Source organism: Garra rufa, chromosome 15 (genome assembly GCF_049309525.1).
Source record: "Garra rufa chromosome 15, GarRuf1.0, whole genome shotgun sequence".
Taxonomy (NCBI): Eukaryota; Metazoa; Chordata; class Actinopteri; order Cypriniformes; family Cyprinidae; genus Garra; species Garra rufa.
In genome coordinates this window covers 23,922,901-23,939,039 of record NC_133375.1, presented here as the reverse complement: position 1 = coordinate 23,939,039, position 16,139 = coordinate 23,922,901, and the positions used below count along the sequence as shown (strand labels likewise).

At 36.8% G+C, this 16,139-nt stretch overlaps 1 protein-coding gene across 1 annotated transcript; it reads left to right on the top strand.

Moving 5' to 3' along the window:
- Positions 1-918: 918 nt before the first annotated feature.
- Positions 919-15,476, top strand: arih2 (ariadne homolog 2 (Drosophila)). The gene is made up of 15 exons (XM_073819007.1): positions 919-1,068; positions 3,589-4,018; positions 4,169-4,236; positions 5,867-5,939; positions 8,250-8,391; positions 8,509-8,630; positions 9,288-9,397; positions 9,484-9,601; positions 10,159-10,209; positions 10,672-10,693; positions 10,773-10,924; positions 12,170-12,313; positions 14,418-14,486; positions 14,583-14,690; positions 14,784-15,476. The coding sequence occupies exons 2-15, from the start codon at positions 3,794-3,796 to the stop codon at positions 14,853-14,855; spliced, it is 1,476 nt and encodes a 491-aa protein (XP_073675108.1). The 5' UTR covers positions 919-1,068; positions 3,589-3,793; the 3' UTR covers positions 14,856-15,476.
- Positions 15,477-16,139: the final 663 nt, after the last annotated feature.

Here is a 16,139-nt window from a genome sequence, read left to right as displayed (position 1 = left end):
TTATTCAGGTCAGTACTAAAAAAAATATGCATTTTGTATGATCCCTCTTATTTTGCTCAATTAACATTTTGCAACAAATTCTGCAAGGTGTATGTAAACGTTTGACTTTTGGGAAGTTTGGGATCAGTAAGATTTTTTTCTGTTTTTAAAGAAGACTTTTCTGCTGATCAAGGCTGCATTTATTTGATTAACAATACAGAAAAATCAGTAATATCGTGAAATCTTATTGTAATTTAAAATAGTGGTTTTCCAATTTAATATACTTTAAAATAGAATTTATTCCTTTGATGCAAAGCTGAATTTTCAGCATCATTACTCCAGTCTTCAGCATCACACGACCCTTCAGAAATCATTCTAATATGCTGATTTATTATCAATGTTGGAAACAGTTGTGCATAATACTTTTTTGGAACCTGTGATACTTTTTTTTTAAATTCTTTGATTAATAAAATGATAAAAAGAACAGCATTTATTTAAAATAAATCTTTCTTTGTTTGAAAGAAATTAATACTTTTATTCAGCAAAGATGTGTTAAATTGATAAAAAGTGATACTAAAGACTTAATTTTGAATAAATGCTGTTCTTTTTAACATTAGCATTTTTAAATGCTAAAAGTTACTTTTATAAACTACTCAAGTACACTAGATAACATATTTTGATTTTACTTTATATTCCATTTTTGTTTCATCTTTATTAACAAAGCAAGCTTTTCTTTAAGGTGTGTGAATTTGTTATGAGGTCGCCTTTCTCTGTTTGCCTTTGTACCTAAGTTGCGCACTGTGAATCAGGTTTCTTGTTTTGTTGACCTACATTTGCATGAGCGTGCCTGACTGAAAGTATGTATGTCAGTTTTGAGTGCGTGTGTTCGTGTGGCCCCTCCTCAGTAACAGAATCTGTTCGCTGTTGAAAACAGCCTCGCACTCGGACACGGAAGTGACGCTGCTCTAGAATCCCCCCGTACTTCCGATCTTCAGCTCTGCTGCGACTCATCTAAGCGAACGGATCGGATCTCTGTCCAGAAATCTCTCTTCAGCCAGAGTCGAGTGGCGGCCCGAAGCGGTCCAGCAGGTGAGTAAAGTCAGTATGTTGGGTAGGACTGGGGGCTTTAAAAGTTTAGATCGGCGGCTTTGGTGAGCGAACCAAAACGGCCTTGTTTACATACGAATCCCCGAGCTGGAGTGCGCGCTGGCGGATGATTGCAAATAAAGCCCTTAAACGCGACATTCAACGAGCGGTGCATTTGCTCGAACTAGTTTAATTAGACTATATGAACTTTAAAATGCAGGATATGTTTAGTGAAACAATAGATTTTCCGATGCATAAAGCGGGAGAGAGTGACTGTGCGCATCGATCGCGCTGCTGTATATATGTGCTGATCTAGAGAGGAGCAACAGCTGGTGCGGCCCGATTCATATGGAGTAAACAAAGCAGAACCCGTACTGTCAGTACAGCGAGTTTGCAGTCCTTACTCAACCCCCACCCGACCCCTACGCACTTAAACCATGATCCGTAACCTAGCTGAGCGTGATATTATGCATACCATCCAGCGTCGCGCTCTATTAATAGCTATGGGAGAAATGCTAGGGATAGATAGTGCACGAGTGCGTTGGACCTTTAGGTCGTCCAATGAGTGTGGGGTTCTGACCCACCCGGTACCGGACCGGGCCCCGAGCTCACGTTGGATTTAATGTACACTGATTGTTTATTCAGTCGAGTCGGTGACTGTCGTCACATCAGCAGGCGCGCACACACGCAGAGCTCTGATCTCTGTGATCATCAGGCGCGCGGTCACGCGGCCTTCCCTGCTCCTGCTGTCCGGTTGGACTGTCAGTACACCGTGTAATCCTTTAAAACGCAACGCTAAGCCGCTCTGCATGTGAGGTTATGATTGTCTTACGCTCAAAGAGATGCCTGGACGCTGGTAATACTGAGACAAACATCTACAAGCGCAACCTTCAGATAGTTTCCAAGGTGTGTTGTTCTGTAAATACTGGAGCGGCTCCTTGACCAGTGGGGTCAAGCTCAGTGAGTGTCATTGAAGTTAAGTACACTAGCAAGGCTGCTTTCACCATGTATATTCTGTCTGTGTTTTTGGAAATAAACTACCTGTAAAAAGTTTGAACACAGCTACCGCTTATTGTAGTAGAGTGCAGCAGACCTGAAGTAAAATCCCTTTCGGTTTCTCTAAAAGAGAACTGATTTTGAACAATAATTTATACATTTTTAAAGACAGACCTACTGTGAGCCGTGAGGTTGTATATGCTTTTGTTGAAGCAGTAAGACTGCATTTTCAACAATTTCTTCATTATTTTCTAACAATTATTTAAACAATTTTTGCTTTACCTCATTATAGGGATAGTTCACCAAAAATTTCAATTCTGTCATTAATTACTCACCCTCATGTCAGTCTAAACCTGTAAGACCTTTGTTCATCTTTGGAACGCAAATTAAGATATTTTTAAAGAATTCTGAGAGCTTTCTGACCTTACATAGACTACAACGCAACTACCACGTTTAAGGGCCAGAAAGGTAGTAAGGATATTGGTTAAAATAGTCCATGTGACATCAGTGGTTCAACCTTAGTTTTATGATGCTAAATTAATACTTTTAGTGCACAAAGAAAACAAAAATAATGACTTTATTCAACCTTGTTCGCATCAGTCTTTGCCTTGTGTACACAATAATGCAATACCAGTCAAAAGTTTTTTGAACAGTAAGATTTATAATGTTTTTAAAGAAGTCTCTTCTGCTTACCAAGTATTTTGAAATATTTGTACCATTTAATAACTGTTTTCTATTTGAATATATTTAAAAATGTTAAATTTTTTTTCTGTGATTTTAAAGCTGAATTTTTAGCATCATTACTCTAAATTACTTTTTAAAATATTTAAATAAAAAGCATTTTTTTAACAGTAAAAATATTTCACAATATCACTGTTTTTGCTGTGTTTTATAATAAATTCCAATAATACCAAGACTCGTGTTGGAGATTGAATTCAGTGTTCCTGGGTGCTCTGCGATCTCTTCTCACATAATAAAATCATTTCAACTCAAATCAATATTTCATGCCATCAAGGAGCTGTGTAAAAAGTGGGTAAAGGTAGAGTCAGACGGTCATATCACAAAATAAATCACTTCGCAATAGTGCAATTTAATTCCAGTTAAACATAGAAAATAAAAATTGTATTTATATTTGTCTAATAATAACTAATTTTAAATGCAAGCTTTTAGGTTAAAGTCCCCATGAAATCAAAATTGAAGTTTTTTTGGCTTTTAGTATGGATATGTTCGCCTTAAGGCTATCTCTAAGCTAGTGATCTCCAAAACGATGACAAAATTCGCGTTTACAAGATATAAGCATTCAAAACTTACAGTCTCTAACTTCTGCCAATATGAACAATTTTGATGACATCACCCTGCACTTCAGCTTCTCATCAAACTTTCCGTCCAATCAAATGAAATTACGTCAATACATAGAATAATGCTGCGTATTTGTTTCAAAGCACTTCAGTGGACCTTTAAATATCTTTTGTATGACCATGTATAAATGACAGATACTAAATAATGTGTTTTTCTTCTCTCTTCCAGTATTTTTTCTCTGTCTGAGCTTATCCCTTGCTCCAGTTCCTCATGAGTGACGGGGAGTGTGATTTCTTCTGCTTTTTTCGGTGCTGCTAAAAGCCACAGGCCCCCTGGGATTCTCGGTCCGGTTGGGGGCGGAGAGGAGCAGCTCAGTAGCTGCTGATTAGTGGAGAGCAGCTGTCAGTCAGGGAAAGGTCGGGCCCAGAGGGTTATGTCTGTGGACATGAGTAGCCAAGCCTCAGACAGTAACGAGGAATTCGAAGATGACGAAGACATCGTGGAGGGTGACATCCCCGATTATTATGATGGACTTGATGATGATGTGGCGATAGAAGAACCGTTTGACCCTGAAGAATACCAGTTCAACTGTTTGACGTACAGGGAGAGCCAGAGGGTACTAACTGAGGAAGTCAACAATGTAGCCAGTGCCCTAAAGGTGAGGGAGCAATGAGTAAGAGTGCTTAGCAGATTTATTGTTGGCTGACAATATTTAGCCGTGTATTTATGTATCTTTCCAAACTATAAATTGGTCAGACTTATCATGGAGTTTAGTCTGTCAGAAAATAGATTTTTTTTCTCCCTTCAGGTGTCACCAGCTGTAGCCAAACTGGTCCTTGTTCATTTTCACTGGCAAGTGTCACAAATACTCGAAAGGTAATTAAAAACAGCACAGCATGCACTCACAAAGATATGTGTACTTTTATGGGTAGTTAAAGGGTTAGCTCATCCAAAAATGAAAATTCTGTTATTAAATACTCACCCTCATGTTGTTCCAAACCCGTAAGAGATTTGTTCGTCTTCGGGACACAAACTAAGATATTTTTAATAAAATTGTGGAATTTCTTTCTGACCCTGCATAGACAGCAAGGGTGCAACCACAGTCAAGGCACAGAAAGGTAGTAAGGACATCGGTAAAATAGTCAACGTCACATTAGTAGTTCAACTGTAATTTTACGAAGCTATGAGAATACTTTGTTTTACAATACTTTCTTTGCACACAAAAAGTATTCTCATAGCTTCATAAAATTACAAATGAACCACTGATGTCACATTTTGGACTATTTTGTCGATGTTCTTAATAACTTTCTGGACCATGACTATGGTAGGATCCTTGCTGTCTATGGTGGGTCAGAAAGCTCTTGGATTTCATCAAAAATATCTTAATTTGTGTTCTAAAGATGAAGGTAGCCTGGCTAACGCCAAACCACGTTATGACAACGTCATGATTCGTGGTCTGGGAACCACATGTTCATTTTCTCGTATTTGAGGCCGTTTATTGGGCGCTACGAATGTCTATTAAATGCGCCTGTGCGTAGCTCATAGCCAATCGTTTCAAAAACATCCTTCTTGGTTATGAAATGATTTAACACCAAAAGTTGCTCTTTTTTCAAAATAAACTTGCGTTCTAAACTACTTAGAACACTATCTAAGACTGCATCGAGAGATAACTTCGCGTCTGCTGCCATGCTGGATCCATAGTTATAAACAAACTCCTTCGGTGAGTCGCATAGAAGGCGTCATCGTCTCGCTGCTCCCTCCCCGTTCTGTGATTGGTTCCCTATATGAGGTGAAAATTTGGTCCATGGACTCCAGGCTGCCTAGCAGCGTGAATAAAATCGCGCTGCGCGCAAGGCAGCATGGGAAAACCCAGGCTAGAGTGAAGGTCTTACAGGTTTGGAATGACATGAGGGTGAGTAATTAATGACAGAATTTTCATTTTTGGGTAAACTATCCCTTTAACATGAAAAGCGAAATTACAGCCGTGTGATATGCTATACTTCATCTAAAATTATTAAAACAAATGTTTTTTGTAATTCTTGTGTAATTACTCATGACACTAGAGAGACTACAGTTCAAAGGTTTAGTGTCAGTAAGAGCTTTTTTCCCCCTCAAGAAATAATACTTTAATTCAGCAAGGATGCATAAAAATGATTAAAAGTAACAGTTAAAGGCGTTTATAATGTTACAGAAGATTTGTTTCAAATAAATTCAGTACTTTTCTCTATTTATCTAAGAATACTGAAGTATTTCCTTAACTTTTGAACATTAGTGTACATGTTATTTGTCACTGCAGGATTTCTTAGGTGAACTAAAAGACTAAAGAATAAAAAAGAATGAAAATGCAGCTAAATACAGCACCTAAAATATTCATTACATTTCTATAACATTTAACCTAAAAATCCTGATGTTAAAAAATATTTTGTACACATTTTTGTTAATGTATTAACAAAACAAATGTAATGTGTTCTGTATTAATCTGTTAATATTTCTCTTGTATTTGAAGGTATAAATCCAATTCCTCTCAGTTGCTATGTGAAGCCCATGCTCAGACTACAAGCATCTGCAGATCTCTCACTGTGAGTTCCTATAATCTGTATGTGTTTATATGTGAGAACTGTCTTTTACATAGTTATTTGATGAAAAATATATATTTTTTCTTTCTTAGATTAAAACCCCTGATTGTAGACATATTATACCTCTTTTTACAATATGTAATATAAGTCTCAGGTGTCCCCAGAATTTGTCTTTGACATTTACTCTCAAAATACCCCACAGATCATTTATTATATCATTTTAAATGCCTATTTTGAGTGGAAGCAGAAACATGCTTTTGTCTCTTTTAGGGGTGGCACGGTTCACAAAACCCACGGTTCGGTTTGTATCACGGTTTTAGGGTCACGGTTTTCGGTTCTGTACGGTTGTTGTTGTTATTTTTTTCTTTTAATCTTTAACACTCCAGAAATGTACTTCAGCATATGATATACAGCTTAATTATCCGCAATTTAGGATACAGTATTAAAGTTATATCATGTAATCATGCATAAACTGAATCTGACTTGACTTTAAGCACATTATTGGGACCATCTCTGAGGAAAGCTAGGAGAGATTTCATCAATGTCTTCTCTCTTGATACGGCAATTGATGACATGCTTTTCATTTATTTGGCAATAACAGGAGAATGTGTATTGCTATCTCTACAGGAATTTATGTGCTTTTTTTGCATATAAAGATTGAACTGAAGAATTAACTTGCATTTATCAAAGAGCCAACTTCAGTGTAGCTCTTACAAAAATAGTATATTTTAAAAGAAAACGAGAGGAACTCTTTAAGCTCTGTCTTTTAAACAAGATATTGGTTGGTTCATGTCACATGACCTGCGGTGCGCTTGCGGCATACTGAAAAGTTGAGATGTTTTTATCTCGATGCGGCGCAGACGCGCCTGGAAAAAACGAGCGCGTCGCTTCCATTAGGAGCGCGCATATCGCGCATCCACATTTGAAATAACGAACATGAGCGCGCAAAAGACGCTACATGTGAACGGCCCCTTATACAACGCTGGCGCATCCTCCAACTCCGGGCAGCCTTCCTTATCTCTCCAACTTCCCATTTGTACACGTGACGTAACCTGCAGCACACCACTTTTACTGTCTGTACGTCCACACACACCTCTTATTTCGCGCAAAAAGGACACTCACTATGTGCACGAGGCTACATTACGCATGCGTTGAACCGTGTGACGCACACACGTACCGAACCGAGACAAGCGAACCAAACGGTTCGTTTTTTTTCCATGTACCGTGCCACCCCTAGTCTCTTTAAATGCAGATAAACTACTGCTCCATGTCTCCTTTTTCAGAATATAGCTTTGCCTTTACATCTTGTACTTCAGATACTCTGCTAAAAAACATATGTTTGTTTTTGGTTATCATGTCTATCATGCTGAAATCATGCGTTTTAAACCATATTAGTTTAAACTTATATGATACGATTTAAAAGGTTAAAACTGATATACGGTTTTCGGAGTGCACAGAAAGCGGTGCTTTTTCTCTTAAGTTCTCTTTTATGTCAAATACACACAAGTTTATAAAAACAGTTATGTCTGTGAAGGTAAACAGCTGGGAAAGAAATTGCATGCTTATATTACATTTATGTGGCAGCAACGTAATATACAGTAAATAAATCAATAAATCCACTGCTCTCTTGTCTCTTCTGAGGCTGGGACTCTAAATAATGTTCAGTGCTCGTCTGTGAAGCCAAAGACGGAACAGTTAGCATGCCTTCCTAGAACTTTTGCCATGGCATTAGAACTGGTATACCATTGTCGGTGAAAACAAAATTATGGCGATATGGGTGGAAATGTGCAGATTAAGGGGCGGTAACATTAGATCCCTTTACCATATCATCAAGGGAGTGAAATCTGATGTGCTAGTTTTTTCACATGCTTGCAGAAATAGGCTTACCAAAACAAAGTTACTGCGTTGATAGATGGACTGGGGACCCGATTATAGCACTTAAACATTGAAAAAGTCCGATTTTCATGACATGTCACCTTTAAACTAGAATTCCAATCTTTAAAATGCAAAGTTGACGGAGTTAAAAAAAAGTGCCCATTCTGAAATCAGGTAATCTAAGTATGGTATACATGCAAAATATTATTATTTCATTATAATGACCTGCTGATTCTGCTTTATTCTGCATCTTACACGTTTATTTGCCAAATCAATGATAGACCTGAAAAAATCGATTAAAGTTTAATTATTTTATTATGTGGAACATGATTTGAAAGACAAGAAACCAGTAAAGTTGTGGTTTCCTGGGACAAATGTTAATTATATTGTTAACGATCATTACTACACTTCCTTCTCTTGACGTGTGTGTGTTTTTAGGCTGGGACATCACAGCAGTGTGGGGTGTGTCTGCAGCTGGTCCGGAGAGACGCTCTCCTCTCTCTACCCTGTCAGCACTCCTTCTGCAAGGCATGCTGGGAGCAGCACTGCACTGTACTTGTCAAAGATGGCGTGGGAGTAGGTGAGTGTAAACAACTTTACACACACTGAGCACATAAAGACTGTGTACGGTACAGTATGTATTGCTGATTAGAGAGCTTGTTATCTGATCTCCTCTGTGGATTGTGTTTGTCTATAGAGATCTCCTGCATGGCGCAGGAATGCTCTCTCCGCATGCCAGATGATTTTGTTCTTCCTCTGCTGCCCAGCGAGGAATTGAAAGACAAATACAGACGCTACCTCTTCAGGGACTATGTGGAGGTGTGTGTCTGTCTAGGAATGCACAATGTGTCTTTATGACAAGTTATTTGCCAGTATTCGAGATTATTGTAATTAGGCTCATTTGACCTATTAGATTACTTTGTCAGTAGCTAAAAATTTTTAAAAGCATTATTTTATTATACATTATATGTGACCTGGACCTCAAAACCAGTCGTAAGTAGCATGGGTATATTTGAAGCAATAGCCAACAATACATTGTATTGTTCCAACTTATCGGTTTTCTTTTAAGCCACAGATCATTAGGATATTAAGTAAAGATCAGGTTCCATGAAGATATTTTGTGAATTTCCTAAATATATCAACTTCATTTTTGATTAGTAGTATGCATTGCTAAGAACTTCATTTGGACAACTTTAAAGGTGATTTTCTCAATATATAGATTTTTTTGCACCCTTTTGTAAAAGGCAAAATATATCCTAACAAACCATACGTCAATGGAAAGCTTATGCATTCAGCAAATCTCCCTTTCAAAAAAACCCTTATGATTGGTTTTGTGGTCCACGGTCACATATTGTATATTGAAAATCAGTATCTAGCAGAATTGTGATATCAGTACATATCTAGTCTTATCACATTGTAGAACAGGCATATCTCACTGACTGCTCTATACCTGCTTATGTTTCTATGTGTCTGCAGAGTCATTTCCAGCTGCAGTTGTGTCCTGGTGCCGACTGTCCGATAGTTATACAGGTGCAGAAACCTAGAGCTCGTAGAGTCCAATGCAGCCGCTGCCAAGAAGTCTTCTGGTACTACACACAATTACACTTGCGCACACTAATAAATTCATGGACTGCATGTGTGTTTAGATTTGACTGTGTCTATCTGTCTTCAGTTTTAAGTGCAGACAGATGTACCATGCACCCACAGACTGTGCTATCATCCGGAAATGGCTGACCAAATGCGCAGATGATTCTGAGACAGCCAACTACATCAGTGCACACACTAAAGACGTAAGGAAGCACACAAATACATTTAAGATGGTCACATTAAAGGGGTCATCTGATGCTCATTTTCCTGAAGTTGGGATGATTTTTTTGGGGTCTCTATGAAATGTCTGCAACATACTTTGTGTAAAATTCCTTAAAGGTCGTAAAAACCACTCTGTTCACAGCGACCCGTGTCTCTTTAAATGATAATGAGCTACTGCTGGATCCACCACTCTCTTCCGTTTTTTTGTGTATTCAGTGGCTCTTTTACATCCAACTACAAAACACCTACTACTTACGAGACATTGTTGTCGCTACAGCTGCTCGATCGCGGAGAAAATGATGTCAAGCTGCTTGAGAAAATCTAAACGGCAGTTAATAATTGAGACTTAGCGTTTTTGGGGATTAAAAAAAAAAAAGTGAATGGATTTCTGTCACTGTAGGGTGGTTGAGACATACTGATGTGCAAACACCACATAAACTAAATTTTGCATCTAATGTCCCTTTTAAGAATATATTGATGAGTTTATTTTGATAGTTAAGATTTTATTAATGTTTATGTTTTTATTTTGTACCCACAGTGCCCTAAGTGCAATATCTGCATTGAGAAGAATGGAGGGTGCAACCACATGGTGAGAAGTATACACATTCGTTTTCATTATCTGCACACTTTCTAGTGCACTTAACACCCAGCATATCAGAGTGAGAGTACTAAAGCAGTATTTTATTAACAGCATATTATTACAATTTAAAAAACTGTTTTCTATTTTAATATATTTTAAGTTGCAATTTATTTCTGTGATGCGAAGCTTATTTTTTAGCAGTCTTTAGTGTCACATGATCCTTCAGTAATCATTCTAACATGTTGATTTGTTCTCATAAAACTTTTGTACCATTTGTAAATATAAATCTTTTGTACAATTATAAATGTCTTTACTGTCACTTTTGATCAATTTAATGCATCCTGGCTAAATTAATTACTGTATTAATTTCTTCCGGTAGAAAAAAACTTTTGAACTTAGTGTATGTTTCAAAGGATGATGGTAAAAAAAAAGTTTTTACTTAACATGTTTTTCTCTCTCTCTCTTTCCCAGCAATGCTCAAAGTGTAAACATGGTATGTTTTTTTCCCATTGAGTTTTAGTCAGAATGGTGTGAAGTGGTCTTGATAGTAATGAAATTATGGCTGTTTGTAGATTTCTGCTGGATGTGTCTGGGAGATTGGAAGACTCATGGCAGTGAGTACTACGAGTGCAGTCGCTACAAAGAGAACCCAGACATTGTGAATCAGAGCCAGCAGGCCCAGGCCAGAGAGGCCCTCAAGAAATACTTGTTCTACTTTGAGAGGGTGAGACAAAAATGTTAAATCAATAATAAATAAATGTCTTTTGAAAAAGAGATAAAGTCTGATTAATTTTAGCTTTGTTCCAAAACCTAGTGAGCTTAGTAGTGATCCTGACAAGTAGGTTGTTCCAAGAAAGCAGGCAGTAACATTAGAGTTCACTCATTATAGAGAGGTATTGATAAAAAAACATCTAATTCTACAGTCAAATCAAAATGTATTCAGACACCTTCACTAAATTAAATGACACGGACTATACATTTCTCACATTATCAGTTTATTCGCTATAGTTTAGAAAATGGTAATAAAATATGACAGGAACTCAAGAGTTAAACTGTGTCAGAACAAATTCATTGTGATGATAATAACTTTGATAGAAAGGTATGTAACAACATGGTCAGGTCAAAGTGTCAAATCAAAATTTTAGTCCCAATTTTTATCAGTTTTACTGGTAGTCCACTGTATAAAGAATGTTTGGGTATAATATGTCTCAGTTTACTTTTATTTTGCTATCCTCACTTACATAAATGAACCTTACGGTGTGTTCACATGGGGCGTCAACGCTTGACGGAAGGCGTGGCTGACACCATGGTCATAGCAGCGTCAGCCAATGAAATTAGACAGGAACGTGATTGGCTGCCGCCTCGCTACTGTATTTGCATAGAGCGATCCTGATTGGCTGACACTTCCGTCGGCAGCGCTTCACTGTCGTTGCTCGTGGCAGAAGTTGAAAAATTCTCAACTTCTGCCGCAAGCAACGCCAGTGAAGCGCCGCCGACGGATCCACAATTCTTTTCGGCAACGCTTGACGTCACCCATTCAAAGTCAATGGGAAGCGTTGACGCTGATTTCCCGTGTGAACACACCGTTATTGTCCTGCACCCACTAGTAAAAAAAGATAAATTAAATATGGTGTATGAAGAATTTTTAGTTTGATTGTAAATCTAAATTAAATGACATGGACTAGTTAATATTTATGTTTACGATCTAATTTGTTATGCTAAGAGTATCATGCTGTAACAACTAACAGCAAACTCTGTTGAAAGAAAATTTGTATGGTGGTTGTCCAGTTGCTGCCTATACGGTGTTCTTTTTCAGTTAGGAAGCTGCTTATATGGCAACAATACAGCTCACTAGATTTAAAACTAAATTATCTCATTGTATTTATGATTTGTAGTTTTCATGTTAATAACAACATTGACAATTGATTTGATACATAAACATCAATCTATACATTATCTCTGTGTCCAGTGGGAGAACCACAATAAGAGCTTGCAGCTGGAGGCACAGACATACCAGCGGATCCAGGAGAAGATTCAGGAGCGAGTCATGAATAACCTGGGCACCTGGATTGACTGGCAGTACCTGCAGAATGCTGCCAAGCTACTGGCCAAGGTACAGGCTGAATCTGCACGATTTGTGGAAAATTGGGATTTTTCTAATGAAAAAGAAAAATTTGCGGTTTATGATTTAAAAATGTGTTAATTTTGTTAAAACTGTAAAAAAAAAAAAAATTAAGGTTTACTGAGGGTTGTTTATTTGTAAGTTTACAAGTTGGCCCCAAATTTTGTGATTTATATATCAATATGGCTATAAAATAATAATAATAAAAATACTTTTATTTTACAGTAAAACTAGTACTAATATTTATGGCTGTCTTATTTTCTTAATTTTCCAACTTTAAGGTGTGGGCGATAAGACCAAAATTTTATATCAAGATATGAATAATTTTTTTCACAATATAGTTATTTTTGCTTTAAATAGGGTCTTTATGGTCTCAACATTTTTGATACCATAGGAATTTTTTTAATTCTTGTTACCAGTGTCAATGTCACAAATTAATACTAGCCTTAAAAAAAACCTCACTGAGGACAAGTTAACAGTCAGCAATTAAATAAGAAGCTAAAATTAAGCAATAGGACAAAAAACTACAGAAGAACAAATAAATAAAAATTGCTACATTGTGTATAAAGTAATCAAATGTATATAAACACTGCACATTCTTTATTGCGTATATTATATATCCCTTCTTATTAAAGGAGTAGTTCACTTTCAGAACAAATAATGTACAAATAATAAATCCCTTTGTCATCCAAGATGTTCATGTCTTTCTTTCTTCAGTCATTAAGAAATTATGTTTTTTGAGAAAAACATTTCAGGATTTCTCTCCATATAATGGACTTGTATGATGCCCCTGAGTTTGAACTTCTAAAATGCAGCTTTTCCTCAAAAAACACAATTTCCTTATGACTGAAGAAAGACATGAACATCTTTGACAAGGGGGTGAGTACATTGTCTGTAAATTTTTGTTCTGAAAGTGAACTACTCCTTTAAGGTTACAGAAGTCAAGAGCAGTAAGATATTTTCTCTTTTGTTGTTTGATTAACATGAATGACTGCTGTCACTTTAAGAGCTGCCCAGATCTAATATACTGTTATGCATGTTTTCTTTCTCAGCTGTTTCACTTAAGACCTAAATTACAGTGTTTATGAGAATACTTTTGCCGTAAAGACAGCAGTTTGATACATACAAGTGTGTGTATTTCAAGGCCACCCAAGGCCTATAAAGTAGAAAATAATCCATGGTTTAATACTCCTGCATCTTCAAACATATATAAAATGAAATGAGTTCTCTTTCACTGCTGATTGCAAACTTAGCAGATTCAGAGATGAAGTTTGTATGATTAAGAGCTGCATTTACTGTAAACCAAGCTGAAAGCACTACTCAAATGTCAGCTGATAGTTCCACGCTTCACTCTAAAACAGTCAGGGTATATAACCCTAACGCAATTCTGGTTATTTTGATTAAAGGAGAAGTTGTCTTCCAGAACTAAAATGTACAGATAATGTATTCAACCCCTTGTCATCCAAGATGTTCCTATCTTTCTTTCTTCAATTGCAAAGGAAACATTTGAGGAAAACATTTTAGGATTTTTCTCTATGTAGTGGACTTCTATGGTGCCCCGAGTTTGAACTACCAAAATGCAGTTTAAATGCGACTTCAAACGATAACTTTTTTTTAGTTGAGGGAGAAAATAAGATGGAAGTTTTTCGATATACCTCAACTGTCTTGAACTGGAAAAAACAGAGTTCAGGCAGAGCAAGACAAGATGAGCATTTGAGGTTAAAAAGTATATAAATTATTAAATAAAAAATAAAAAAAGGGTTCCGCTAGATAAGACCCTCCTTCCTTGACTGGGATTGTTTACAACTGCATTTGGGATTGTTTGAAGCCACGTTTAAACTGCATTTTGGAAGTTTAATCTCGGGGCACCATAGAAGTCCACTATATGGAGAAAAATCCTGAAATGTTTTCCTCAAAAAACTGTTTCTTTACAACTGAAGAAAGAAAGACATGAACATCTTGAATGACAAGGGGGTGAGTACATTTATCTGTTCATTCCTACTCACACCTCACACCTATTCTGCAGGCACAAATGTTCACACACAAGGGGTCTGTGTTTCCACATGCTTACACTGTCTGTTTGCTTTCTCCATAGTGTCGTTACACACTGCAGTACACTTATCCTTATGCCTACTACATGGAGTCTGGACCCCGCAAAAAATTGGTACGCACTTGCATTAAATGTGTGAATCATTTAAAGGTCAAATATCTATGTGAGATCAGTCTTTGGTAATAGAAAATCTCATTTTATCCCCTGTAGTTTGAGTATCAGCAAGCACAGCTGGAGGCGGAGATCGAGAACTTGTCATGGAAAGTGGAGAGAGCAGACACTTATGAGAGAGGAGAGCCGAGCGCTAATGATAGAGGGGTGAGAGATGGAACAAAGACTAGAGGAAGTTGTGAACAGGAACACTGGAATTAAAAATAATTTTTTTCCCTCTCTCTTTCTCGCTCTCTGTAGGATCTGGAGAATCAGATGCACATTGCTGAGCAGAAGAGACGGACGCTGCTGAAGGATTTCCACGACACCTGAACATCCGTCCATCAAATCCACGTCGAGTTCACTCTTCTCTCAACTGTCTTGGCCCCTTCTCTCCAAAGATACCCCTCCACGTTTTTGTCAAAACTCTACTCTGCATCTCATAACGTTTTGTCTATCTCATTTCTGTTTTTCTCATTTATAGCATCTCTTTTCAAAGCTGTTTTTTTCCCCTTTTTGTTCATTCTTTCCTTCATCAATGCCCTTTTTGCTTTCTAATCTTTACTCAGCTGCTGGGTTAGAGAATAGCAAGATTGTAATTTTTGCATTCGCATACACAAACATTGCATTCTCACATCCCCATGTCAGCTGACATTACACATGTACACGCATATGCACGCGCACACACACACTCAAAACACTCCACCGAAAACAGTCTAACTCTTTTCTTCCTACATCATTGCTCCTGCCATCATTTCTGCCTCCTTTCCTTCTCACTCTTGCTTTCTTCTCATGTTTTTTTTTTCTTCCTTGGAAATGGCTGTTGATAGTTAGATCATTTAAAAAAAAAAACTGAAAACTGAAAAAAAGATGAAAAACAAATGATGCTGTAATTTTCAACGGTTGTACATTAATACAGAAATAGAGTTACTGAGAGAAAGTTTTTAAACCAGACAGTGACTCTTGTGTTTTCTTGTGCACACACTTTAAGGATGTATTTGCACTACACTACCCAACAAAATTGTTTTGGGAAGAAGTCTCGGTAACAGTTACAATAAAGAGTCATTTGTTAACATTAGTTAATGTATTAACTTACATGAACGAACAATGAACAATACACTACTAGTCAAAGGTTTTCAACAGTAAGGTTTTTAATGTTTTTAAAGAAGTCTCTTTTGTTGAACAAGCCTACATTTATTTGAATCAAAGTACAGCAAAAACAGTAAAAGTTTGAAATATTTGTATTGTTTAAAATGACTGGTTTCTATTTGAATCTATTTTAAAATGTAATTTTATTCCTGTGATTTCAAAGCTTAATTTTCAGCATCATAACTCCAGTCTTCAGTGTCACATGATCCTTCAGAAATCATTCTAAGCTGATTTGCTGAAACATTTTTATTGTTATTATCAATATTTTAAACGGTTCATTACATTTGTTTTTCAAGATTCTTTGAATTGATTATTGGAAAAGGGATTATAGAAATTAATACTTTTATTTAGCAAGGATGCTTTAGATTGATAAAAAAAGTGATGATAAAGACATTTATAATGTTACAAAAGATTGCTATTTTAGATCAGTGCTCTTCTGAACTTTCTATTTACCACAGAAACCTGAAA